Source organism: Neoarius graeffei, chromosome 5 (genome assembly GCF_027579695.1).
Source record: "Neoarius graeffei isolate fNeoGra1 chromosome 5, fNeoGra1.pri, whole genome shotgun sequence".
Taxonomy (NCBI): domain Eukaryota; kingdom Metazoa; phylum Chordata; class Actinopteri; order Siluriformes; family Ariidae; genus Neoarius; species Neoarius graeffei.
In genome coordinates, this window is record NC_083573.1 from 79,395,611 (window position 1) to 79,423,539 (window position 27,929).

The 27,929-nt window shown below is 41.0% G+C and overlaps 1 protein-coding gene across 2 annotated transcripts in view; it reads left to right on the top strand.

Annotated features, from left to right (window-relative positions):
• The window catches only part of LOC132887089 (collagen alpha-1(XVIII) chain-like), a 214,242-nt gene that overhangs the window by 64,916 nt on the left and 121,397 nt on the right, over window positions 1–27,929 (top strand). For both annotated transcript variants that reach the window (XM_060922455.1, XM_060922456.1), the window contains exon 3: window positions 21,516–22,063. In XM_060922455.1, the coding sequence (XP_060778438.1) occupies window positions 21,516–22,063 (548 nt within the window). The remainder of the gene's footprint in view (window positions 1–21,515; window positions 22,064–27,929) is intronic.

The window sequence follows — 27,929 nt, forward strand, 5'->3', positions numbered from 1 at the left end:
AGTTTACTTACAAGTATACTGTACTGTTAGTATATTGATATCAGTATACTTGGTACACAAAAGTATACTTAAGGAAATATACTTTACTGAAGTATACTTAATACAATGAACTTGAAGTATACTTCTTTTTGATAAGGGTAACTTAGCGTGTTTCTGTTGTTAGAATGCTAACCATCCATGCACTGGTTTTTGCACTTTCTATTTCCATCTTAGTTTTTAGTTTCGCCCCTTATGTAACTTACAGTATTTTTATTGTTATTCTATTGTTGTTCTGTTAGGCACTTTTTTAGGCATTTATTTCTTGTACAGTTCTTATTTTACGTAAAGTTTATTTTTAGCTTGTATTGTTGTATTTTAACTGATACTGTATTGTTGTGGATCAATTTCTGGCACAAGAATTTCCTTCGGGATTAATAAAGTTTTATCTCATCCTTGCCTGACCTAAATAATTCAGCAAGCCAGTTACCCACAGATTGGGTATTGGAGCTATTTCTTTTTCCTGGCATACATGATAAAATCCCAATAAAAACCTTTATCTTTTATCAAATACTTTAACTTGACAGTGGTGAAATGTTTACAAATCAAACATCTGTGCGGTAAAGGGAGCAATTAGATTTTCGTACCAGTCATCACATTGCATCAGGTTTCATGAGAACTCACTCTGAAATGGGATTGCATGAGAGCTTGGAGTCATGAAGTCATGCAAATAACTGTTTTGGGTGAAGCTGGTGATTTCTTTGAGAGACTAAATGTCTCCATTTTTCTTTCATGACATGTACATGTTTGACAGATTTGTATGGCGAACAGTTCTTTTCTTTAAAAACATGCACCCTAAAGCCTCCTCTGTAATGTTCTTGGACCCCATGACCCCTTGTGTGTCAGTTGCAGACAGATTTTCAGACAAAATTCTTCCCATTCCATTTTTGCGAGAACTTGATGACAGCAGGAAATGGTCCACAATGACCAGCCCAATATCCTTTGCAGCAATACTTCATGGACAACACCGTGATAATTTTAAACCTTCAGCACAAGAGCTGATTTAATCCCTCTAAATAAAGTAAAACACACCATCCCCTTTTACCCAGACATCCCGTTACTCCACTGGAACTTCCACTGACTCCATCGATGTGTTTTGGGAGGCATTGCTGTCCTCCACATTGCCTCATTTGGCAAATAAAAGCTGTGTGTGTGACGATGACACACTTGGACTCTCCCACACACTCTCTGTCTCTCTTACTCTCTCGCTCAAGCACTCTCTCTTATACAAATCTTCCTGTCCAGTAAAAACCGCAACTCGTCTTTATAAGCTAGATGACTCATATGGTTAGTACAGTGCGCTGTAATAACTTAAAGTTCATTTACGACCTGGAAAATGAAGGAGCTTCCTAGATAATTTTCAGCAGATTGTGTTACTAAATTCTCAGGCCTGTTCAGTTCTCATGGCTGCTCACTGACCTATAAACCTTCTGTCTTTGACAGCTGTTCAGAAGAGAGCTGGCTTCATTTTGCATGCAGCCTAAATGAACATTTCATAATGTGTGTAGCAGTCTGGAAATTTCGATCAGATGTCACTGTGGCCAAATTTGTTGTGGCAAATAGCCATTTTTTTTCTGCCAGTAATATATTTTGACAATCCCAGTTGTAAGAAGTCATAAAGATATTTTACCAAAACTACATGGAAATGTTTTTATTTAATTTTAATTATATCTTTACGAAGCTAACTTCCTGCAAAGATCACATTGGACAAGGAGCCATTTTAACAAACACATGAGGAATAAATAATCAGTCTACCTAAAGATATCTAAAACCTTGCCAGATACAGTATCAGTCAAAAGTTTGGACACCCCTACTCATTCATAGGTTTTTCTCTATTGTGACTGTTTTCTACATTGTAGAACAACACTGAAGACATCGAAACTATAAAATAACATCTGGAACATATGGAATTATCTGTTTAAAAAAATGTTAAAAAAACAAAAGATGTTTCATATTTCAGATTCTTCAAAGTATACAGTGTTTACTTTGATGATGCTTTGCACACTATCGGCATTATCTTAACCAGCTTCGTGAGGTAGTCAAAAGTTAATTAAGGCAATTTCTTGCCTTCTTAATGTGTTTGAGATCAAACAGTAAATAATAAAAATACAGTAAATATCCCTATTCCACAACTGTAGTAATCCATCCCTGTGTCTGAAATCACTCACTACTGACTATATAGTGGACTATATAGTGAATTTGCCAATTTTGTCGTGCTGCCAAAATGTATAGTGAGAATTATTACACCCTACAGTATATAGTGCACTCAAAGTATCCCACAATGCATCATGAAAAGTAGTGTACTTAACATGGTCACTAACCAAGCAATATATACCATCATGCACTGCGGTCGCACTGAAAGAAAAAAAAGTGTGTTGAGGTGAATGAACACAGGAAGAAACACATTATAAATGGACATTCAAGTAAAATTTAAAATAGTAAGAGAATAGAAAATAAGCTAAAATAGAATAAGACAGATAAAATACAAGAATAAACGTTAGAGTGCAGAGCGGGGAATTAATCAAAAGCCTCAAATTTGATTTAATAAAAGGCAGCAGCAAAGAAGAACGTATTCAGCCTTGATTTAAAAGAACTGAAAGATGCAGCAGACACAAAGTACTTTGTATTTATTAATGTGGGAAATACGCTCAGTATAATACAGTTTTGGTCAGAAGTTTACATACAGTGACATGAATGTCATGGCAATATTTGGGCTTTCAGTAATTTCTTTGAACTGTTCTTTTTCTGTGGCAGAATGTACAGAATACATCTTTAATAAAAAAAAAACACTAGAATTTGGTGCACAAGTTTTCATTTTCTTTGGGTTTTCTGAAATCAACACATGGTCAAAATTATACATACAGGGTCAAAAATTCACATACGCTCACTTAGATTATTAATTCAGAGGTGCTGAAACTTCCAAAATGTCTCTTATCTTGCCAAGGCCAAGGTCTCTTAACTTCCTGTTAGTGATCATGATTGATTACAGCTGGTAGCTTCTCTGTGCCTTCATAAAAAGGGTTTGTTTACAGCACTCATTGGATTGACCAACACACTGTAAAATGGGAAAGTCCAAAGAGCTCAGTGCAGATCTGAGAAAGAGTATCGCAGGTATACACAACTCCGGAATGTCTCTTGGAGCCATTTCTAAACAACATTGCAAATTCCAAGATCAATTCAAACCATTGTATCCAAGTTATTGTGAGGTGTAGTCACTTTGCCAAGTCACTTTGCTTCAAGAAAACCCAAATTCACCCTCAGCTGAAAGGAAATTGGCTTGGATGGTCAGGAACAACCTAGGAACCACCATGGTACAGCCCTGCCATGAACTGGAAGCTGATGGATCACGGTCTACAGTTCAGATCACCATGGACTAAGAGGTTGCTATCCAAGAAATAACCCCCTGCTCCAAAATTGACACGTTCAAGCTTAACTCAAGTTTGAAGCTGACTATACAGGCAAAGAAAAAGCCTTCTGGAGGATAGCTGTATGGTCAGATGAAACAAAGATTGAGCTGTTTGGCCACAAAGACCATCATGTACAGAAGAATACTGTACCAGCTGGTGGTGGTGGTGGTAGGATCATCATGCTCTGGGGCTGTTTTGCTGCCAGTGGAACTGGTTCATTGCAGAAAGTGGATGGAGTAATGAAGAAGGAGGACTACCTCAGAAATCTTCAGCATAAACCATCAGAAACTTGAACACAACTTGGGACTTGGGAGTCACAACAGGGCAATGAACCCAAACATGTATCAGAGCTGGTTGTGGAGGATAAAGCAGGCTAATATTAAGCTTAAAACAAGTCCTGACTTCAAAACTATTGAAACTATATGGACCGTGCTTATAAGTAGAGTCCATGCCAATAAAAAAATTTAATTGAACTCTACCAATTCTACCATGAAGAGTTGTGAAATATCCAACCAGAATTCTGCCAGAAGCTTGTTCATGGTAAACAAAAATGTTTGGTCAAGGTGAATCTTGCCAAGAGACATTTTACCCAAATATTAGGTGTGCTGTATGTATATTTTTGACCCTGTATGTATAATTTTGACTTTGTGTTGATTTCAGAAAACCCACAGAAAATTAAAGCCGCTAGTGGCCTTGACAGGCCCTTGCACGTGTGGTTCTGCAACCCAGGACATTCCGCCATCCAAAAAAACAGTCAAATGTCAGATATTCATCAAATGTTCAAAGGTGATGTGCATGTTGCAAATGCCATGACTGCTTGATGGATGAGAGATAGACAGACAAAGACTGTAAGTGTGTGTGTGTTTCTGTGGTGTGAAAATGTACATTTATATACAGTGGTGCTTGAAAGTTTGTGAACCCTTTAGAATTTTCTATATTTCTGCATAAATATGACCGAAAACATCATCAGATTTTCACACAAGTCCTAAAAGTAGATAAAGAGAACCCAGGTAAACAAATGAGACAAAAATATTATACTTGGTCATTTATTTATTGAGGAAAATGATTCAATATTACATATCTGTGAGTGGCAAAAGTATGTGAACCTCTAGGATTAGCAGTTAATTTGAAGATGAAATTAGAGTCAGGTGTTTTCAATCAATGGGATGACACTCAGGTGTGAGTGGGCACCCTGTTTTATTTAAAGAACAGGGATCTATCAAAGTCTGATCTTCACAACACATGTTTGTGGAAGTGGATCATAGCATGAACAAAGGAGATTTCTGAGGACCTCAGAAAAAGCATTGTTGATGCTCATCAGGCTGGAAAAGGTTACAAAACCATCTCTAAAGAGTTTGGACTCTACCAATCCACAGTCAGACAGATTGTGTACAAATGGAGGAAATTCAAGACTATTGTTACCCTCCCCAGGAGTGGTCAACCAACAAAGATCACTCCAAGAGCAAGGCATGTAATAGTCAGCGAAGTCACAAAGGACCCCAGGGTAACTTCAAAGCAACTGAAGGCCTCTCTCACATTGGCTAAAGTTAATGTTCATGAGTCCACCATCAGGAGAACACTGAACAACAATGGTGTGCATGACAGGGTTGCAAGGAGAAAGCCACTGCTCTCCAAAAAGAACATTGCTGTTCGTCTGCAGTTTGCTAAAGATCACGTGGACAAGCCAGAAGGCTATAGATAGTTTTCACATGATGTCACAGAGTCAGGGATTCCCTAGTGGCGGCCATCTTGGGGTTCCAGCTTACCGTACGGGTGACTGAGCACACATTGTAACGCGCGAGTACAAAGTCTTCAAAAGAACCCAAGCAGGCTATTTAAAGCTAGCAATGGTGCACACCTGTTGTATTCACGGCTGTCGTAATAGGTCAGATGATGAAGTCAAGCGGAGCTTTTATGGAATTCCCACTGTACGGGAGCACGAAGGCGAGCAAACAAAGAAACTCAGCATACAAAGGAGAAATCTATGGCTTGCGAGAATCAACCGCAAGGATTATCAGCCTTCCAAACACAGCAAAGTCTGCTCTGATCATTTTATAAGTGGTAAGTTGTTTAAATAAACAATCAATTGTGTTTAAGTTTGTTTTTGGAAACCAAAACATCATGTGAACAATCTCTGGAGAATGCCTAACTGGAACCGCTGAGTGTACGTTTACATTGTAATGTACACTTAATATCGCTTGTATGTCACATTTCTATTTGAAACTTGTCACTTCACTCACGCAAGGGTCATTTTTGAAAAACATTTTAGGTCTATTCTGTATGATTTGATTTGTGTTTGGGATGCAAATAGCGCGCCTTTTGGCGGATGCCGCCTGAATCGCGCAGATCCGATTTTTATTTTTAGGGGGGGCGTTGGAGTGTCTGATTATAATTTCAAAGTAAATTCTGTATTAAAATTACTAAATAAGCAAATCCGTTACAGTCCATGAAACAGGAAGTATAAGGATGAGAAAAAAACAGTTTAAATCAGAAAGCTGCGCACATTTGCGCAGCCCGAGCGGTGTGCAGGACTGTGTAGCATCGGTGTAGCATCCAGTCACTAAAAGAGATCATTGTTGAAGAATGGAAAAAGATTGATGTTGCAAAATGTCGCCAACTTGTTCATTCCATGCCTAGAAGACTTGGTGCTGTCATTAAAAATCATGGAGGCCATACAAAGTACTAGATGTAGTAGTTTTTGTTGTGGGGTGTACTCATTTTTGCACCACCCTAATTTGAGTAAAACTGAAAAATGTGTAATCTAAGTTTATATTATTAACCTTACTTTCCCGTTATAAGTTAAACAGATGTTATATTAAACTTTGCCTTGTCAATATTTTGGAAATTGTTTGTGTTCATTGAGATATTGTTTAAAATATTACTTTTCAAAGGGGGTGGACTCATTTACGCTGAGCACTGTATATAGTGCAGCACTTAAAAGTCTCCAAGATACCAAGCAAGTAAATAAAACATTATTTTGTAAATTGTTCCAAGTGTTGAGTGCTGCTGAGTAGGTGCTTCACTGCGAAGTATAAATCCATAGTTTCAGTCAGTTGTTTATGTTTTTGAGGCATTCTTGTCATATGTTTGCTATTTTAATACTTTCCAAATGGCATCGTAAGTCTTACTGCAAAAACAATCCTCATGCTGATAATAATAATGCTTGTGCTATAATTCATATTTAATCACAAAAATTCAGTGTATTTTTGCATAAAAAAGTAATTTAAATGTCTAAGAAAAACAATAGTTGAGGAGGAATAGACTGGAGTAGAGAATTTTTTTGTAGACATCTGGAACATGGTGATGAGCGAAATTTATTGGGAATAAAACCACTAAGGTCGATGCGTAAATCAATTATATGACTAGGACAGTATGTAATTTATAGTGGAAAAGTATCTCCATTCTTAAGAGAAGTCTATCAGAAGCACATATACCGTAGTTAAGAAATGACAGCAGACATTCAGGTCTTTCATTATTAAAGATTGGTAAGTCTTGTATGCATGCTTACATATTGTCCATACTCAAAATGACATGATATGATCCATCCATCCATTATCTGTAGCCGCTTATCCTGTCCAGGGTCACAGGCAAGCTGGAGCCTATCCCAGCTGACTACGGGCGAAAGGCGGGGTACACCCTGGACAAGTCGCCAGGTTATTGCAGGGCTGACACATATGCCGCTTTTCCACTACAAACGCGGCTGAGTCGGGCTGAGCCGTGCCGTGCTGAGTTGGGCTGAGTCGAGCTGAGTGGGGCTGTTGGAGTTGCATTTCGACTACAACCGCGCTGAACCGTGCTGGCTGGAAGTGGGTGGACACATTGGGTGGAGTTAGCGAAAGTGGGTGGACGTCACGTGATGTCGTTAAGCAGCGCAAACAGTGACATCAGTGAGCTTTTAAGCGGTAGTCTCACGACCCGGATAGTAAACAATAAACATGGAGTACATGGAGCTTGGTCTTGGTGCTGTGGCTTGTTGTCACCGACAACGCCAACAGATACTGGCAAGAGCGTATAGATGAGGCGAGGCGCATAAGGCTTCATAATTCTCGTAATTCGTAATTCTTCTCCTTCCGGGTTTACGGTGTTTACAGATCCCAGCGTGCTCGCGGGGCGTGTGTGGGCATGTGAGGACACTCCTCCTCACCAATCAGTGCACAGGGGAGTGTCTGCTCACGCCCCCAGCCTCACTCGGCACGGTTTGGCTCGCTTCAGTCCTACTCCAAAACGGTGCGAGTTTAAGGGCTAAGCAGGGCTGAAGCGAGCTGAGTCGTGCTGTTTTTTGGTAGTCGAAACGCGAGCCGTGTCGGGCTGAAGTGAGCTGAAGTGAGCTGAAAAAGGGTAGTGGAAAAGGGCCAATAGACACAGACAACCATTCACACTCACATTCACACCTACGGTCAATTTAGAGTCACCAGTTAACCTAACCTGCATGTCTTTGGACTGTGGGGGAAACCGGAGCACCCGAAGGAAACCCACACAGAAAGGCTGTTGGCCACCGGGCTCGAACTCAGAACCTTTTTGCTGTGAGGTGACAGTGCTAACCACTACACCACCGTGCCACCCTTACATGATATTATCCATACTTTAAATGAGAACTGTCATAATGGAGAGATTTAACTTTTTATCATCTTGGACTGTGTAAAATAGGAAACGTCCTGGGACGGATGCAGCATGGTTTCAGTAATTCCTGCAGGGTGTCAAGTGATTATGTGAAGAACATGTTTAAATGTTTAAATGGTGAAAGATTTCAAAGTACTGTGAGAATTCTTATGCATGCCATGATTTATAGCACTAATATTTAAAGTTGATGGCATTGTGGTGTAGTGGTTAGCACTGTCACCTCACAGCAAGAAAGTTCTGGGTTCGAGCCCAGCGGTCGATGAAGGCCTTTCTGTGTGGAGTTTGCATGTTCTCCCCGTGTCTGTGTGGGTTTCCTCCAGGTGCTCCGGTTTCCCCCACAGTCCAAAGACATGCAGGTTAGGCTAATTGGTGGCTCTAAATTGACTGTAGGTGTGAATGGTTGCTTGTCTCTACAGTATGCTACTGTTTCAGGGGAGCAATTGGAAGTTAGATGGCACTTCAGCCATGAAGCAGAGGGAGGGGAAAGTGCTGTTCATTCACTCAACTCCTCTCACATTTTTTTTTGCCAATCCCAGGAATCTAACCGGCAACCATTTGGGCCCAAGGCTGCTTTTCTAATCTTCAAGCCATGGTTATTTGTCATATAACATCCTACAATATATCAAATATCAGTATGTAAACATGGAAAAGATTGACTTCATGCTATCTAATGTTTCCTTTAACCATCCAAAATCAGATTTATCATAGAACATACTACAGTATATCAAATACCAGTAACTATAAATATCATAACCATCCATCCTCCATAACTGCTTATCCTGTGCAGGGTTGTGAGCAAGCTGGAGCCTATCCCAGCTGACTATGGGTGAGAGGCGGGGTACACCCTGGGCAAGTCACCAGATCATAGCAGGGCTGACACTTAGAGACAAACAACCATTCACACCTACGGACAATTTAGAGCCACCAAATTACCGAACCTGCACATTTTTGGACTGTGGGGGAAACCCACACAGACATCGGGAGAACATACAAATTTCACACAGAAAGGTCACCATCAACTACTGGGTTCAAACCCAGAACCTTCTTGCTGTGAGGCGACAGTGCTGACCACTACACCACCATGCTGCCCACTATAACTATCCTTTATTTAATGGATTTTGAGTACTTACTTTTCAAATTTCTCTTTTTGATTTATTCGGGGACATATTCCATTTAAACATTAGTGGTTTAGCATAGTTGAGGCTTGTACTCGGGTCACACACTTCCTGTGGCAGCAAGTGCTTGGTTTCTTCCTTTCCACACAGTGCCTTGTGCTCCTCATGAGCCAAACATAAAGACAGATCTCATTCAGCAGGAACTCTGTAGCATGGCTGCAGATACATCATGCAATTTGTTTTGCAGATACAAATTATCCATCCATTCATCTTCATCTTCACTGGTGGGAACACACTCTGGAAAGGAAGCCTGCCACGGTGCACACAGGGACACAACCGTTATTCTAATACACAGGTTCCCAACCACACAGTGTGTCCGCAGCTCAAACAAACCCACTTACACTGAGGTGCAGGACAGAGGTGCAGAAACCTATCGTCTAATATATAGATTCAGGGGCATCCCAGTACTGATGATACTACGTAGTTCCCACACTGAGTCTAATTTGTACAGCTCTTCACTGCAAGTTCACCATGATATGACGCTTATTATATCACTCCCTGTCAGTGTTGGTCTTTCTGCTGTGCCTCAACCATGAACTCTGTCTGCAATTGGGTGTTCTTGAATAATAAGTAAAAAATTGTGCAAAATATCTGCCAAAGCCAAACAGCCAAACACCAAAATGACCCATCATGAATCATTTACTGATGGAACAGACTTGTTTTCTCTAATGTTGTCCAAAAACAAGACAATTTTAAAAAATGTTGGAATTAGTGCTTGGAAGCCTTCAGGATAAAGCGATAAATGAGAGAATTGCTTACACACACACACACACACACACACACACTCATCTCATTATCTCTAGCCGCTTTATCCTTCTACAGGGTCGCAGGCAAGCTGGAGCCTATCCCAGCTGACTATGGGTGAGAGGCGGGGTACACCCTGGACAAGTCGCCAGGTCATCACAGGGCTGACACATAGACACAGACAACCATTCACACTCACATTCACACCTACGGTCAATTTAGAGTCACCAGTTAACCTAACCTGCATGTCTTTGGACTGTGGGGGAAACCGGAGCACCCGGAGGAAACCCACGCGGATACGGGGAGAACATGCAAACTCACACACACACACACACACACACACACTAAAAGACGTAAAGTGGTTCAGGTATTTCAAGTCCATCATCATGGCACATATCTTTCAAGTAGCAAGCGTGGGTAAGGAAAAGTTGGACTTGCTGTTAATCAGTCCTTTCATTCAAACCACACAAAGATTATAATTCCATTGTTTGCCCCTTTGTATAATTTGTACTTTGACTAGACAACGTTGGCTTAATCTATTTACTTCAATTTTCTCTTCCAAGGATATTTAGCAAAAGGAATGCTCAAGAAAACAAGCCACCTAGTTCAGGTTTAGAACACAAACTACTAGCAGATAGCATGACGTGATGACGTGTTATGGATGTATCAATAAAGTGGGCTTAAATAAATCAGCCAAAACGGACACCATAAACATCACTCTGTGTGGTCAATTGACATGATAGTTAATGATAGGCTGTTCAAATCTACAACCTGAACTAAAAAAAAATCACCCCCAGCTTCTACTTTATACTCTGTCTTTCATATATATATATATATATATATATATATATATTAGTGCTGTCAAGCGATTAAAATATTTAATCGCGATTAATGTCGCGACTGTCATAGTTAACTCGCAATTAATCGCAATTTAATCGCACATTTTTGTCACATGAAAAACCATTGTAATTCTCTTATCAGCATAAAAAAGTGAATGGGCTTGCTCACCGTTCGAACTATGGGGGTACACGGGGGATCCAAGATCCCCTGAAACAGATATGAGATCCCTTGAAAACATGATTTGGGAAATGTTGGGGGGGTCTCTAAAATATTGGCAAAATGATGTTTATTGACATAGCAATCGTGTGTAACGGGAAGCATTTGCATATCCGAAGTGAGCGCGCGATGGAGAGCTGCGCTCTGAGACAAGCGCAAGCACCCGGCCCCCCAAGGGAAAATAAGGGACCCCCCCGAAAATATCGGCATAGTTCAAACACTGGTTGTACCAATGTTTTTTTTTTTATTGCAGAGCATAACACGTCTTGTCACAGCCACTGCAAAGTGGGGCTGGAGCCGCCGATGGGAAAACGAAACCTACCGTAAGCCGAGCACCGTGGCTCTTCGGGGGAGGGCAGAGGACTCTGGCTGTGCGGGGCGTGGCATCATGTCACAGAGCGTTAATCTCGCGATAAAAAAATTATCGCTGTTAAAATTGAGTCAAGTTAACGCATTAATAACGCGACATTTTTGACAGCACTTATATATATATATATATATATATATATATATATATATATTCCACGAACTCAAGTCGTACATGAGCTGATAGCTGATGAGGCGCGTAGTGCCAAGCTGGCTATAAGCCATGTACGACGAGATTGAGTGGAATGACTGTTTTATTCTATCCGCATTCACTGGATTTTGAGAAATGGAGTATTTTCATCTCATCTCATCTCATTATCTCTAGCCGCTTTATCCTGTTCTACAGGGTCACAGGCAAGCTGGAGCCTATCCCATCTGACTACGGGCGAAAGGCGGGGTACACCCTGGACAAGTCGCCAGGTCATCACAGGGCTGACGCATAGACACAGACAACCATTCACGCTCACATTCACACCTACGGTCAATTTAGAGTCACCAGTTAACCTAACCTGCATGTCTTTGGACTGTGGGGGAAACCGGAGCACCCGGAGGAAACCCACGCGGACACGGGGAGAACGTGCAAACTCCGCACGGAAAGGCCCTTGCCGGCCATGGGACTCGAACCTGGACCTTCTTGCTGTGAGGCGACAGTGCTAACCACTACACCACCGTGCCGCCCGGAGTATTTTCATTTTTTGTAAATTTGATAAATAAAAACTTTATACAAAATGTCTGACAAAATTGTTTCCACTTAGAATGTAAACAAACCAGTGAAATGACAGTAGCAATTTGTGAAAATGCTCTAATAATAATTCTTGAAAAATAAAAAAGATATGTTCTTACCATCACATACTTTTATTCCATAGTTTGTTGTGCTTTTTTTTGTACTTTTTGGGGTTTTCTTCTTCTTTAGGGTTTTTTAGCGGTTGGCAAACCAACTTAAAGATACACACCGACTAGGCTGGTGTGTGGAACAGTGAGGGGGGGTTGTTTTCGAGTTGAGTTTTTATTTCATCCTCAGTTGGTTCAGCAACATGCTTCGCCATTTTGTTTTTCTCTACTCATGGTATATGAGCTGATAGCCTAGTAGTAGAATAACCAATCAGAGTGTGAGATTGCTCATATCCCGTGAATGTGAATAGAATAAATATATTCATATGGACACACATTCATCCACATATCGTTGGGGAAAGAATGTATGGACTTACCAGTATCTAAACTATTTGTGTATTGAATACTGGCATGGCGTAAACACATTGCATCTGCTGTATTTGAACTTTATTATAGTTGACAACTAAAAATATTGCATTGTGATCTGGAAAAGTCGGTCAAGTGAGAATAGAATGAGTTTTCAGCTGTCTTATTTGTACGGTACAACATTTGGCTGTGCTGAATGAGCACAAAGGAATCCTGCTTCATCTCTGAACTGAAAGTGAAAAAGAATGTAGTGTAATGGTTGAAAATACAATCCTGCTGTGGCTGTACAGCTAATAGCATAATTTGGGCAATAAATATGTCATCCACCCAGACTCTGAGTATGGCTCTTTGTCCAGAGCTGCATCTGATGATAAGATGTTTGCTGATTGGGTTGTTCTCTGGATGTTTGGGAAATCGCCTGCACATTTAGTTGCGGTAGTTCATTCTCTTAACTGAGCCTCTAAGCAGGGACCACTGTTTAACGCAGTGTCTGCTCTGGAGCCTGTGGGTTTCCAACACATGGAAATGAAGCTGATGTATTAAGTCATTCTGGCCTGAAAGACACACACGAACACAGAGTTTAAAACATGGTGTCGCAAATGTGGACCACCTTGACAGTTTACCTCCTAATGCTAAAATTCTATTTCTGAAGTAATATGATGATGAAGTATATTAGAATATTTTGCACAAACTTTAAACTTGTTCTTACCCCAATACAGTAATAATGGTCCTAATATACTGTACACTTCATTTGCCAAATTCTGCTCAACAACAAATGTGAATAATTTCAAGTAGCCCTATGTCTGGCTATAAACTTACCCTTAAGCCTTTGTCCTCTTTTACCCTGAAAAAATATAATGAAGTTATTGTTGGACTACAACATCTCTCTTTCCATCTCACTGCTACACTGGTATGTGAATTCAAACAGTAAGTTCTTCCACCATGACTATTTTACTGGCATACAGGGGCTCACAAATATTGTCATGCCCATGCAAAGGTGGACAGGTTTGGCTAAAAAAAATGGGATTTTCTGTGTAACACAACTTCTAAATCCAGAGAATGATTTGTTAATTACCTCTGCCAACTTTGTTGGAGGAGGTTCTGTTTTTGCCTCCATTTGTTTGCTTGTTTGTTTGTTACTTGCGAAAATCTGAGATCTTTGCAAGGATGTTGATCTGTCCGTTTGTTTGTTGGTGCTCTAACGTCATAATTTCTTGACCAATCTTCACCAAAATGCATAGGACAACTCACTAGGGTCACACAAAGACATCATTAGTTTTTGGTGGGTCAAGGTCAAAGGTCAAGGTCACCAAGGTCAAATCTTGTAAAAGCACCTAATCGGCCATAACTTCCGTTTCCTTGTGATTTTCGCAAGTATCATGCTCTGCACGACTTTTCATTTGTTTGTTTGTTTGTTTGTTTTTCTGTTCCTAATGTAACCTAAAAGGTAGTGAACAGATTTTGATCAAATTTTGAAGAAAGGTGGGCCATGGGCCATGGAACAATTGATTAGATTTTGATGCAAATCCAGATATGTATGTGGATCCAGGATTTTTTTTAAATCTGTTCTGAATGTAACTCAAAAAGTAATCAACGGATTTTGATGAAATTTGGCGTACAGCTTTAGTATTATCCTAGGTACAAGTGACTTGATTTTGATGTTGATATGTAGCTTGGTGGAGATATGCACTCAAACGAGTGCTCTTCTAGTTTAGTCATTGTAGTGGGGGCAGCCATGGCCTGAAGGTTAGAGAAGCAGCCTTGGGCCCAAAGGGTTCAATTCCCTCTGTATCATGGCTGAAGTGCCCTTGAGCAAGGCATCTAACCCCCAACTGCTCCCCAGGCGCTGTAGCATAGCTGCCCACTGCTCTGGGTATGTGTGTGTGTGTGTGTGTGTGTGTGTGTGTGTGTGTGTGTGTGTGTGTGTGTTTGTGTGTGTGTGTGCTCATTGCTCACTTGTGTGTGCATGCGTGTATTCACTGCTTCAGATGGGTTAAATGCAAAGGAGGAATTTCACTGTGTGCTTAAGTCTGTGCTTAAGTGTACATGTGACAAATAAAGGCTTCTTCTTCTTCTAGTGACCCAAATACTGTATGAGCTGAAGATGTACAGCTTGTTAATCATAGTTATGATACTTATTCCTCGTACGATGATTACATTTACAGTTATAAAGCTAACATCCTTTATTATAGAGGCAATGAATTGTATATTACACCATGTTCCTGACGGGGCAGCATGGTGTAGTGGTTAGCGCTGTCGCCTCACAGCAAGAAGGGCCGGGTTCGAGCCCCGTGGCCGGCGAGGGCCTTTCTGTGCGGAGTTTGCATGTTCTCCCCATGTCCGCGTGGGTTTCCTCTGGGTGCTCCGGTTTCCCCCACAGTCCAAAGACATGCAGGTTAGGTTAACTGATGACTCTAAATTGACCATAGGTGTGAGTGTGAATGGTTGTCTGTGTCTATGTGTCAGCCCTGTGATGACCTGGCAACTTGTCCAGGGTGTACCCTGCCTTTTGCCTGTAGTCAGCTGGGATAGGCTCCAGCTTGCCTGCGACCCTGTAGAACAGGATAAAGCGGCTAGAGATAATGAGATGAGATGAGACCATGTTCCTGAGTAAAGACCTTATTTAGTTATTACACTGAAACTAGGGAAGGTACAGTATATAGTTCCAGTAGTAGAACAACAAGGGCCACTACCAGTCCAAGAAGATTGTCTTTGTGAGAGCTGGTGAGAAGCCACACCCACATTCAGGACCAAAGGCTGGCCTCCTCACCACAACCAGCAACTGGCATTTGGAAGTGGACCTTGGCAAGCAGCTTAAGTTCTCAGCCCAGATAATACCATCATGTCTGCAGCCAGACCTAATCATTGTCTCAAAATCCACCAAGCAACTGATCATGATGGAATTAACTGTAGCCTGGGAAGAGCATGTGGACAAGGCCAATGAAAGAAAGCGTGCCAAGTACCAGGAGCTTGTGGACACATGACAAAGGCAAGGCTGGCAGGTCCTATGTGAGCCAGTGGAAGTGGGTTGCTGAGGCTTTGCAGGACGGTCACTCTGCAGGGCATTTACAATGCTGGGCATTACAGAGCAAGCAAAAAAGAAAGCCATGAAGAATGCAGCAGAAACTGCAGAGAAAGCCACAAGGTGGCTTTGGATTAAGAGGGCGGATCCGTGGACGAATGCTGCTGGGACGCAACCTGGGGTCTGATCAACCCTGGCTGGGTCGCCTGGGAGAGGGTGTATGATGTTGAAAGACCTGAAACACCCGATGACTCCAGGTTACATCACTAATGATGCGTCCCAGCGCATCCATGAGATGTATCTTTCAGCTGTAGTTCCAGTAGTGAGCAATGCTTGTACATACATTATACCAATAGGTCCTGGGAGTTTAAGGGGCTAATCACTGCATAATATTATTCATGTTTGTGCAGACCATGCTTGGATGTGCTTGTGCATCTATGAATGCAAAAAGTTTTTGGTTACACCCACGTATAAGAAGAACTGCATTAGACAAGATCTTAAATACAACCAGTCTCAGGGTTCAAATATAATCAGGACTTCAGATTTTCTGATGACTGTATTCTGAGGATATTACTGTTGTAAAATGATCTCACAGGTACTCTATGGGCAGCACATAGATCTGTTATCAATTTTGCTGCACTAACAGCCATTAAATACATTTAGAATATTTACATAATCCCCCCTTCTCCTCCCACCAAAACAAGGGTAAACTCAAACTGTTCACTGGAAGGCCACAATTGTCCATTCCACTCATCTTGTCTACTCAGGTAAGACTTTTTTCCAACCATTAGATAAATGTGCTTGTGAAGAACGATTGCTCCTAAACATCTCGATTCAAGCTGGACTACACTTTAGAGCCTGAGCTCGAATTCAAGAAAAAATATTTTGTTTGTAACATCATTGTGATCCTCAGACAATAAACACCTAAATACTACACCATGTAAATAGGTTATATGCAGGGCTTTGAACCGGTTCAAGGAACGAAAACGAAAACCGGGAACTTTTTCTATTTCACATAGAACAGAAACGAAAACAGAAACTTTATTATTTTTTATGTTCCGGAACAGAAACGCTTATTAAAAATAATGGTAACCGGTTAATACTGGTTTTTATTTCGTTCCTCAAAGTTTCCGTAGCCTACAAATAAAAAAGTCATTCTTCTCCTGCGCAAGTTTCTATGACCCGCTGGGGTTCACTTCCTGTGTGACGTTCGCTGATTGAATGAAGAGAGCGGGAAGGTGGACTACTATCACTTCTCCATTACTGAGTGTCTGAGCAAAGAAGAGCCTGAACGATGCAACCTCCCTATTGGCTGTTTGTAAAAATGTATCAATTGTTGCCCTTCCCACGGGAATCATCGCGGGCTCGAGAGACGAGACCTGACGAGTTAGTTCATTGGTAGCAGAACAAAATGTCTGGACACAAATCGGGTTTTCAGAAAAGGGAAGAAAATAAACAGAGGGTCGAAAATACAAAAAAGGAGGCAGAAAATGCAAAACGAGTTTTAAGGTAGGACAAATGGTTACTTTTCTGAGGCAGCCCGCCGTGGCTGCAGGCTTTCAGTTGTGTCATTGAATGGTTACTTTTCTGAGGCAGCCCACCGTGGCTGCCTGCAGGCTGATTTATTATAGCCCATTTAGTTAAAATAGTTGATATAAAATGTTTATAGTTATGTGATGGTTGTCCTGATTTAGACTGTTTTTTTTTTTTTTGGGGGGGGGGGGGGGGGGGGTTGCGCGATGTTGCACCCGGGACCAGATTAGGGCAGAACCGGCCCTGGCTACATTTCAGGTGTAGTTTGTTTTATGTATGTATGTACTTGCATAGATGTGTACTTGGTCTTCCAATATGGCGCCTAACAAAATCTCGCGGCGCGGTGATGTCATGCGGTAGCCCTCTATAGGGCCTGACTAGCCTTTGGTAACACACTAAACGAATTATCTTTCATTTTTGGCACTTTTTCTGTTTGTGTAGATGGGAAGACATACTGAGAATCCAAATCGCCAACATTTGAAATAATAATTGTTTTGAATTATTTCTTGTCTTATTTAATGAAGGTTGTAATAGAATTAGTCTACATTTGGCTTAAGCTGGATGAGACAGAGACATAATTTTATAGCCATTTGTTAAACAGCTGACAGGGAACGTAATTAGCCGTTCCGGGAACGAAATTTTTTTGTTCTAACCGGTTCGGGAACGTCTGTTTAATGGTGGAACCCAAAACCGGAAACGTTAAAATTCCGTTTCTGTTCGGAACGAACCAATAGGAAAAAAATTCTGGTTCGAAGCCCTGGTTATATGTATATGTGTCAGTTTAGTAACAGTTCTGGTTCACTCTGGTTCCAATATTAAGTTGTTTAGAAATCACAGTACATCAGAATCACTGGGTGATACAGTTCACTGTCAACTGTTCATGTATCCACAGAATTTCTAATCTAATTGAATGCAAACATTTGCATTCCCTTACGACAACCTTAGAGTTCAACTCCTGCCAATTTTCCAGCCCAAGAAGGTTAATGCAAAACGTCTTTTCAAACTATTTCATGCAAATTCTGAATATTTTTCGTATCATAAGCTTACCTGAATTTCGTCATGTTTTATGGTACACAAACATTTCATTCTTTTTACTTTTTTATGATCTAGAATAATTGTAAGGCGGCATGGTGGTGTAGTGGTTAGCACTGTCGCCTCACAGCAAGAAGGTTCTGGGTTCGAGCCCAGTGGCTGATGAAGGCCTTTCTGTGTGGAGTTTACATGTTCTCCCTGTGTCTGCGTGGGTTTGCTCCTGTTTCCCCACAGTCCAAAGACATGCAGGTTAGGTTAATTGGTGATTCTAAATTGACCATGAGTGTGAATGGTTGTTTGTGTCAGCCCTGCAATGACCTGGCAACTTGTCCAGGGTGTACCCTGCCTCTCACCCATAGTCAGTTGGGATAGGCTCCAGCTTGCCTGCGACCCTGTACAGGATAAGCGGGCTACAGATGATGGACAGATAGAATCATTGTAAAGGCTTGCAAACTTTTGCACTCAACTATAACAGTAAGGCAAATAGTTAAATTTTTTATACGCTTGCCTGAACTTTTCTTCTTAATCATCTCAGCAAAATTATATTTTGTAGCCAAGTTTCTTTCTTTCTTTCTTTCTTTCTTTTAACAGCTGTGCAGGTCAGTGCTGTATCTGGGAATTTGGCAAGTGAAAAAAAAGTTGCTGTCCAACACCATTTGATATCTTGCCTACAAAAACCTCCTCGGGCATGAAGTTATTGTTCACTCTTTCACAGCTGCACGAGGGAGTAACTTTCTATTTTACTCACAGAAATGAAGGTCTAATCAAGGTTTGATCAGCCCTATAACAGCTCATTGACCTGCCAAGAAGTGATAATACTGCACACATCTGACTTGGTTTACATAATCGTGTTGTTCTAGAGTGTGAAGGCTGGTTTACACAGTAGAGTTGTTCTACAGTGTGCTTCAAAGTTAGAATTTGGCTACTGGCCATCAAGTTTGTCACTTGATGAATATGAAGCTAGACATTATATTGGCTTATGCATAAAAATCCCATCGTATGCTTTATGATCTCACTGCCACTCCCTGTAATGTCATCTACCCAAGCTCTGCAGTTGTGTACTTTTATATTAAGTGGAATGGAAATCATTAATCAGTGTATGAATTGTAATATGTTTGGACATAAAAAAGTGTGATTAAACACAGCACATCACGCAAACATTTGTAATGATGTTGGACCACAAAATTGTCTGGAAATGTTAAAAGCATCCCGATAATGATCTGGCAGCAGATTGAAGTCAGAATGGGGAATTCCTCATCAATTTAAGTCCAGAATACACAGTTATTGCAGGCCAGTGCTTTAGCCTGTAGCTTATCATTGATACGTTTTGGCTCAGTGAGTCTTCCTGGGCTTCATGGTGGTGCAGCAGGTTGCCATGCCATCTTACTGCTCCAGGGTTTGATCCTGAGCTCAGGTTACTTTCTGTGTAGGGTTTCTGTGCATGTTCTTGCTGTGCCTGTGTGGGTTTCCTCATAGGTTTGGTGGATTGGCTACACAAAATTACCCTTAGGAGTGATTGAGTGTGTGAATGTGTGTGCATGGTGACCTGTGATGGACTGAGTGTATAAGTGCCTTGCACAAAGGGTTCCCTGGGATACTCTCTGGATTAATTCTGAGCCAGACTACGATACAGAATGACAGCAAGTGAATTGAATGAGTATTGCTTATTAGCTCATCCGGCCAACAGGCAATGAGCTGATGCCATCATATGTTGTCCGTCGTCCATCGTCCGTCAACACTTCACGAAAGTAGCTTCTTCTCTCTCAATTCTTCACCAATTTTATTCTTTTTGGCAGGAAGGTAGGTCTGCCTGGGGTGCATATGGCTTCTACCCAAATTTGCATAATTGTAATTAATAATGAAGATATGGAGTAATTAAGCCCTAACAAGTATTTTCCACACAAATCTCTTCTTCTCCCTCAATTCTTCACTGATTTTGATTCTTTCTGGCATGAAGGCAGGGGAACCTAGGATGCATATAACTTCTACCCAGATTTGCTGAATTACAATTATTAATGAAGTTATGGACTAATTAATCCTTAATGAGCAGTTCAATAAAAATCGCTTCTTCTCAGTCAATTCCTCGCTGTTTTGGATTCTTTCTGGCAAATATTTCAGCTGGACTGGTTGAGAGTAGAACTGCGCAAGGTCTTTAGATCATTCCTTCTGGACTAGATGGGGCCAGAGTGAGCTACGCTGTCACTGACGGTCTCGTTTATTGTTGTTACTGCAGTCTGCATTGGACCACAACATGAATGAGAGATTGAACTTCCTTTTGGCCCACTGCCAGACCAAAACATTTAGAATATCATTATCCATATAGTTGCATTCTCAGCTTAAACTGAAATTGCAGAGAGTGGATATGTATTTCAGGAACCAGTGATAATGTTCAGTACCATTGCCAAAATGAAAGAGAATAGACATGAAGACAGTCATCTTCAATAAACACTAATAGAAAAAAACCAGTGAGGCTTTTTCATTAAAAAATATCCACAGTGTTAGCATATTCTGCTTTATAGGCTCATACGAGGAAGGCGTCATTTATTTCATGCCTATCTCAAAGATGACCGCACATGTGTCTATGGCATGGTTCAGGGTTGTTATATAATAGTCCCTCTTAGCAGCAATGCACATATCATTAGCTCCTCAGTCCCTGTATGACTTAATCCCTTCCAGATGATTCCACCACACACAGTCGTCTTCAGCCTTAATAAGGACCATATGTGTGAGCTTGGAATACGAAGGGAGATGAAGAGTTTTGGGTGAACCACTGTGTCGAGGTTTTGTTACATCTTGTCTGATCCTGCTGAGCTAATGCCACTGTTGTGAGCCTGTCCTTGATGATGATGATGATGATGATGATGATGATGAAGTTCAAAGCTCCAAAAGAGGGTCCAGTGTGAGAAAAGAAGTGGGCAGATGGTAATTCTTTGGAAAATTGATGGATGGGTCAAGGTAGGAAGGTCTTTTCCCAAACAGAAGCAGATTAATGTGTCTTGGAGTCAAGACCTGCAAAGTTTCCTTGTACATATGTGAGAGAAGACATTTATCAGAGGAATGTTTGGCCCAAATCACAGCTGGGTATTTGGTGCTTAAGAAATTTTCCCTCAAAAATGAATGATACAACTATCAGACTGTTGCTATGCATACCCCATACTTAAAGAACTCTCTTGCAGTACAGTGTAGTACCTGCAATTTTCCATTCGCTTTTTTGTCATGCAGATGCTGAACTTAACCTTTGTAACTTCTCATACGACTTTGAATTGCCTGCCTATATAAACTTTTATTTTAATACATTGTTTGTATTTTTTTGTCTTCTTTCCTCAGAGAGGGGCTCCAGTAGCCAGCTGGATCTGACTGAGCTCATCGGAGTTCCTCTCCCTCCATCTGTCTTTTTCATTACTGGATTTGAGGGTTTTCCTGCATACAGCTTTGGTCCAGATGCCAATGTAGGCCGCCTCACACGCTCCTTCATTCCTGACCCCTTCTTCCGCGACTTTTCTATCATTGTCACTGCCAAACCCACCACTCGCCGTGGAGGAGTCCTGTTCGCCATCACCGATGCCCTACAGAAGATAGTCCACTTGGGAGTAGCGCTGGCACCAGTGGAGGATAGGTCACAGCGTGTGGTTCTGTATTACACTGAACCAGGAGCCACACGCACTCGGGAGGCTGCATCCTTTAAGATGGGGGACCTGACAGGTCGCTGGGCGAGATTCACTCTGGCTGTGCAGGGGAATGAGGTGAAGCTCTTTATGGATTGTGAGGAGCACCTCAGGGTTGCATTCCACAGGAGCCAGAAGAGTCTTACATTTGAGCCCAGTTCAGGCATCTTTGTGGGGAACGCAGGAGGAACCAGGCTGGAGAGGTTTGTGGTGAGTGCAAAACTAGGTTTGTTGAAGTGTTTTTCCCCTTCCTGTCTGTGCATTTTTTGAATGTGCTTGCCATTACGCTATTGTAATTTCCTTCAACTTTATTTATATTGCCTTTTTTATTAGTTGCAGTTATGAGCACATTCTGCAGATTTTGACCTCCTGAGCATGCAATATAAAGGAACATTTTGAAAAGTGACTTACAAAAGTGATTTGTGGGCTCAAGCACACATCATTATGCTAGTATGGGTCAAGGTCACAATGGTCTCCAGGGTTTATTATTATTATTATTATTATTATTATTATTATTATTATTATTATTATTTAGTGCAGTTAGTGCCTAAATCTTTATTAAAGAAGATCTTCAATCTTTATTTGAAGACAGCCAGGACTCAGTTGATCAGACTGCCAGGAGGTCTTTCCACCACCTGGGTGCAGAAGAGAGTATTAATTCTTATTTTTCTTGTGTCTTGAGGGATAGTGGGTCAAATTGAACTATCAGTGTGATATCGAGCAAGGTTTTATAAGTGTCTCCATGTAGGTAGGTTCGAGTCCATTTTGGCCTTTATTTATCTATTTTTTCATACAAATACTGAAACCTTGAGTGTTGTCCAATATAGAAATGTTTAACTCCCAAGGTTTACAATGAATGAATGTTTTTTTATTTTTGGATTTGACTTTGCTCACCTGCAAATTCCCACCCACCAGCCAACTCTGCCCTGCCACACAACAGCTACCAACTGGGGACAGTGCTTCCTCCAAGACATGTGAAGCCAGCTTCACGTAATGTTGCTCATGCTGCATTACACGGCAGAGTAACACACATGGAGGAATGCGCTATCCACCCTCTTCCACGTATATAAGCTCACAGACGTCCACAAATGGCCAGTGTGGACAAGAGACAGAGAGTATGCCATCTCTCCCACCCAGACAGCATGGCCAATTTTGCTTTCTTGACTCCTGGCTATGGATGGCTGTGGCATCATCACGATTTATTTGCAACATCCCAATGACAGGGTGAACCCTGTTCTGTTGTGCCACTTAGAAAACTCAAATGAACTTAAGTCCCACTTCAAAAGATCAGACTCATACTGCTCAAAAACATCCTACAAAAATAAAACTACTAAGAACAAATTCACTGTGCAAATTGTACTCAGTAGTTTTGTTTTTTTAGGACGGTTTTGAGCAGTATGAGTATGATCTTTTGAAATGGAGCTTAATATCACAGTGCAATTTACATGGTGTAAAATAATTCCAGTATAATATTGCTAATTATTATACACACAGGACACTTTTTCAATGGAATAAAAACATGTATTCTATTCCCTTCATGTATTCTATTCTATTCATTTGGTTCGATAGCATGCAGTATTGTTAGCATATCGCTTATCCTACATGTATTACGCCACTCTACCCACTGGAGAATGAGTGTTGAATATGGTTTATAATATTGCACATTGTTAAGACAACATGACATCACACGTCAGAGCTGATGCAAATATCCATTTAGAAAGATTTTGCTGTGCATACGTAGAATCATTTCTTTGTTCACTGGGAAAGAGAAAGACTAGGCTAATCCAGTGCTAGGATTAGCCATGCTATAATTAAGTACAAAATAAATAAACTGAAAACGGAAACTAAAGATGTGTTGAACACCCAAAAGGCTATCAAAACTTCATTAGATATTCTTCACACATATTTTCAAGCAGTGGTGAATCATTACTATTAGAGCTGGGACTTCAGCTCAGCCAAACCTTAGCCAGACACACCAAAAAAGCAACAGGGCAAAGGATTTTGTAAGGGATTAGTGGCACAATGCCAGGTCACTCCATTGTGTGTAGTTGTTGATGTTGATTTTAAAAGTAACTAAGTAAATTACACAGGGAAATGAATTCTTAAGTCTGAGTGAAAAATACTGTGGCGAGCATGCGTGGAAGAAGAGTCTGGAAACAGAAATCTTAGTTTCTCGGTTGTTAACCTGTGCTACTTGCTCTCGATAGCACTGGCTTGACTGCTTTATTAGCATTCACTAACACTACTGATGAACGCTACACCAGCTGGAAGGTGACTTCACTGCTGCGCTGAGGGTGCCGACCTGTGGTTAAGCTAGCGTTGGCCTTCGAGAAGGCCTAGGGCAATACATTTTTGGTCCCTTCTGCTATAAATCAATATCTGATCAATTAATTCATCTGTCACTTCCTACATAAACATACACTGCCATGGCCTTCTGTCCCACCAATGAAGTCCTAAACTTGTCAGCTATCAGCTCATGTATGACTTGATTTCAAGGAATAAATATTAAATAGCTAGCTTCTCATGGTCAGGTGGCTACCTCACCATAATTATTACATGACCTTACATTATGTTTCGTGACAAGTAGTTGTTTGTTATTTCAGGTTAGATTTGTTACTAATTGGCAGTGTTGTCGTTGAGTCACTAAACCTCGAGTCCGAGTCCAATCTTGTGTCCCCAGTGTTCAAGTCCAAGTCATTAAAAAATTTTTGAGTCAAGTCTGAGTCGAGTCCACTATTGATCCGAGTCGAGTCCAACACTCCAACCACACCATTTGACGGTGGCTGTTTTAGCACCATTAATATTAGTTTGTTCGTGAATATGACATATGAACAGGTGAATGTGCATTCTCTTAGTCAGTGAGTGCGAAGTATTCTGTCAGAGAGGGCTGGGAGACGGATGTAAATGCAGAAGGTGTGTTTATTAATACAAGTGAAGACAAGTAAACAATCCAGAATGGCAGACAAAATCGCAAAACCGTGAAACAGGCAATAGGTCGAGCGAGGCACAATCAGGTTATCACAGACTAGGCAGAATCAAAGACAAGAAACAGGAAATCAGGAAACCATCCATCCATTATCTGTAGCTGCTTATCCTGTACAGGGTCGCAGGCAAGCTGGAGCCTATCCCAGCCGACTATGGGCGAGAGGCGGGGTACACTCTAGACAAGTCACCAGATCATCGCAGGGCTGACACATAGAGACAAACAACCATTCACACCTACGGTCAATTTAGAGTTACCAATTAGCCTAACCTGCATGTCTTTGGACTGTGGGGGAAACCGAGGCACCCAGAAGAAACCCACGCAGACACAGGGAGAACATGCAAACTCCACGTCGACCAGTGGGCTCGAACCCAGGACCTTCTTGTTGTGAGGTGACAGTGCTAACCACTACACCACCGTGCTGCTGGATCAGGAAACCAAACAAGGAAATAAGGCTCAGTAACATGTCAGCAACGCGACTCAATACTTCGCAAAGTAAGTGTGTTTTCACAGTTTTTATATAGGCGCACTGGTCGCGCCTTAATCCTGTGCAGGTGCAAGTTGTTTACGGCGCGCGCGCAAGAGTCCGGTTGGCATGTGCGCTGTTCGGAACGCACCCAAGAGTCTATCTGATACACACACCAAGGCGCACAGGTGTGACACTCTTGCATGAAATTAGTACAAAATTAATATAGATATAAATATTTTATGCCAAATTATTATAGCCTGTTATGAAAAAATAAAGAAAAAATATGAGTCCTCATCTCCAATTTACGAGTCCGAATGCAGTTAATGCATGAGTCAGAGTCCAAGTCATCAGTGCTCAAATCCAAGTCGAGTCACAAGTCCTTAAAATTAAGGCACAAGTCGGACTCGAGTATTACAAGCCTGCTGATTGGATTCATTCCCTTTTTTCCCCCTTAATTACCTTATTTGCTGCTTTCTGCTGAATACAGATACTAAATATCGAGTTGGTGCTATCTTTTCGTGACATAATATTGCTGTCCTCTGTAACTGTAAAAGTAATTTTTGGTAGTATATTTGTAGAATTTTGTAAATTATTAAAATGTAGAATGTGATTATTAAAACTGAAATTATACACTTACGTATGTAATGTACGGGTAGTAAAATCCAGATGTGACTGTTGTTATAAAGTACAGTTAGTGTTCATACCTGACACTAATACATACAACCCCGATTCCAAAAAAGCTGGGACAAAGTACAAATTGTAAATAAAAATGGAATGCAATGATGTGGAAGTTTCAAAATTCCATATTTTATTCAGAATAGAACATAGATGACATATCAAATGTTTAAACTGAGAAAATGTATCATTTAAAGAGAAAACTTGGGTGATTTTAAATTTCATGACAACAACACATCTCAAAAAAGTTGGGACAAGGCCATGTTTACCACTGTGAGACATCCCCTTTTCTCTTTACAACAGTCTGTAAACGTCTGGGGACTGAGGAGACAAGTTGCTCAAGTTTAGGGATAGGAATGTTAACCCATTCTTGTCTAATGTAGGATTCTAGTTGCTCAACTGTCTTAGGTCTTTTTTGTCGTATCTTCCGTTTTATGATGCGCCAAATGTTTTCTATGGGTGAAAGATCTGAACTGCAGGCTGGCCAGTTCAGTACCCGGACCCTTCTTCTACACAGCCATGATGCTGTAATTGATGCAGTATGTGGTTTGGCATTGTCATGTTGGAAAATGCAAGGTCTTCTCTGAAAGAGACGTCGTCTGGATGGGAGCATATGTTGCTCTAGAACCTGGATATACCTTTCAGCATTGATGGTGTCTTTCCAGATGTGTAAGCTCCCCATGCCACATGCACTAATGCAACCCCATACCATCAGAGATGCAGGCTTCTGAACTGAGCGCTGATAACAACTTGGGTCATCCTTCTCCTCTTTAGTCCGAATGACACAGCGTCCCTGATTTCCATAAAGAACTTCAAATTTTGATTCGTCTGACCACAGAACAGTTTTCCACTTTGCCACAGTCCATTTTAAATGAGCCTTGGCCCAGAGAAGACGTCTGCGCTTCTGGATCATGTTTAGATACGGCTTCTTCTTTGAACTATAGAGTTTTAGCTGGCAATGGTGGATGGCACGGTGAATTGTGTTCACAGATAATGTTCTCTGGAAATATTCCTGAGCCCATTTTGTGATTTCCAATACAGAAGCATGCCTGTATGTGATGCAGTGCCATCTAAGGGCCCGAAGATCACGGGCACCCAGTATGGTTTTCCGGCCTTGACCCTTACGAACAGAGATTCTTCCAGATTCTCTGAATCTTTTGATGATATTATGCACTGTAGATGATATGTTCAAACTCTTTGCAATTTTACACTGTCGAACTCCTTTCTGATATTGCTCCACTATTTGTCGGCGCAGAATTAGGGGGATTGGTGATCCTCTTCCCATCTTTACTTCTGAGAGCCGCTGCCACTCCAAGATCCTCTTTTTATACCCAGTCATGTTAATGACCTATTGCCAATTGACCTAATGAGTTGCAATTTGGTCCTCCAGCTGTTCCTTTTTTGTACCTTTAACTTTTTCAGCCTCTTATTGCCCCTGTCCCAACTTTTTTGAGATGTGTTGCTGTCATGAAATTTCAAATGAGCCAATATTTGGCATGAAATTTCAAAATGTCTCACTTTCGGCATTTGATATGTTGTCTATGTTCTATTGTGAATACAATATCAGTTTTTGAGATTTGTAAATTATTGCATTCCGTTTTTATTTACAATTTGTACTTTGTCCCAACTTTTTTGGAATCGGGGTTGTACAATTATTGTTCCTTTTCCTCCTGTTTGTAATTATTTCTTGTATATAGTATCCTAGACTAAAAAACAAATGATCCCTGCAGAAGGATGTATATTTAATGAGAAGTCTAAATTCCTAATAGACATAAAATGTAATTGATTCTTAATGTGGTAATGCAGGGTCTATCAATCTAGGTAGCTATTCACTCTGCTCAGCAGTTGGCTCATTGATCAATTATTGACAGATGTGGTGCATGAACTTTCAACAGCACAGCAGACTAATGGCAGGCCTGTCAACGTGGCAGTCTTATGTTATGTCAGCA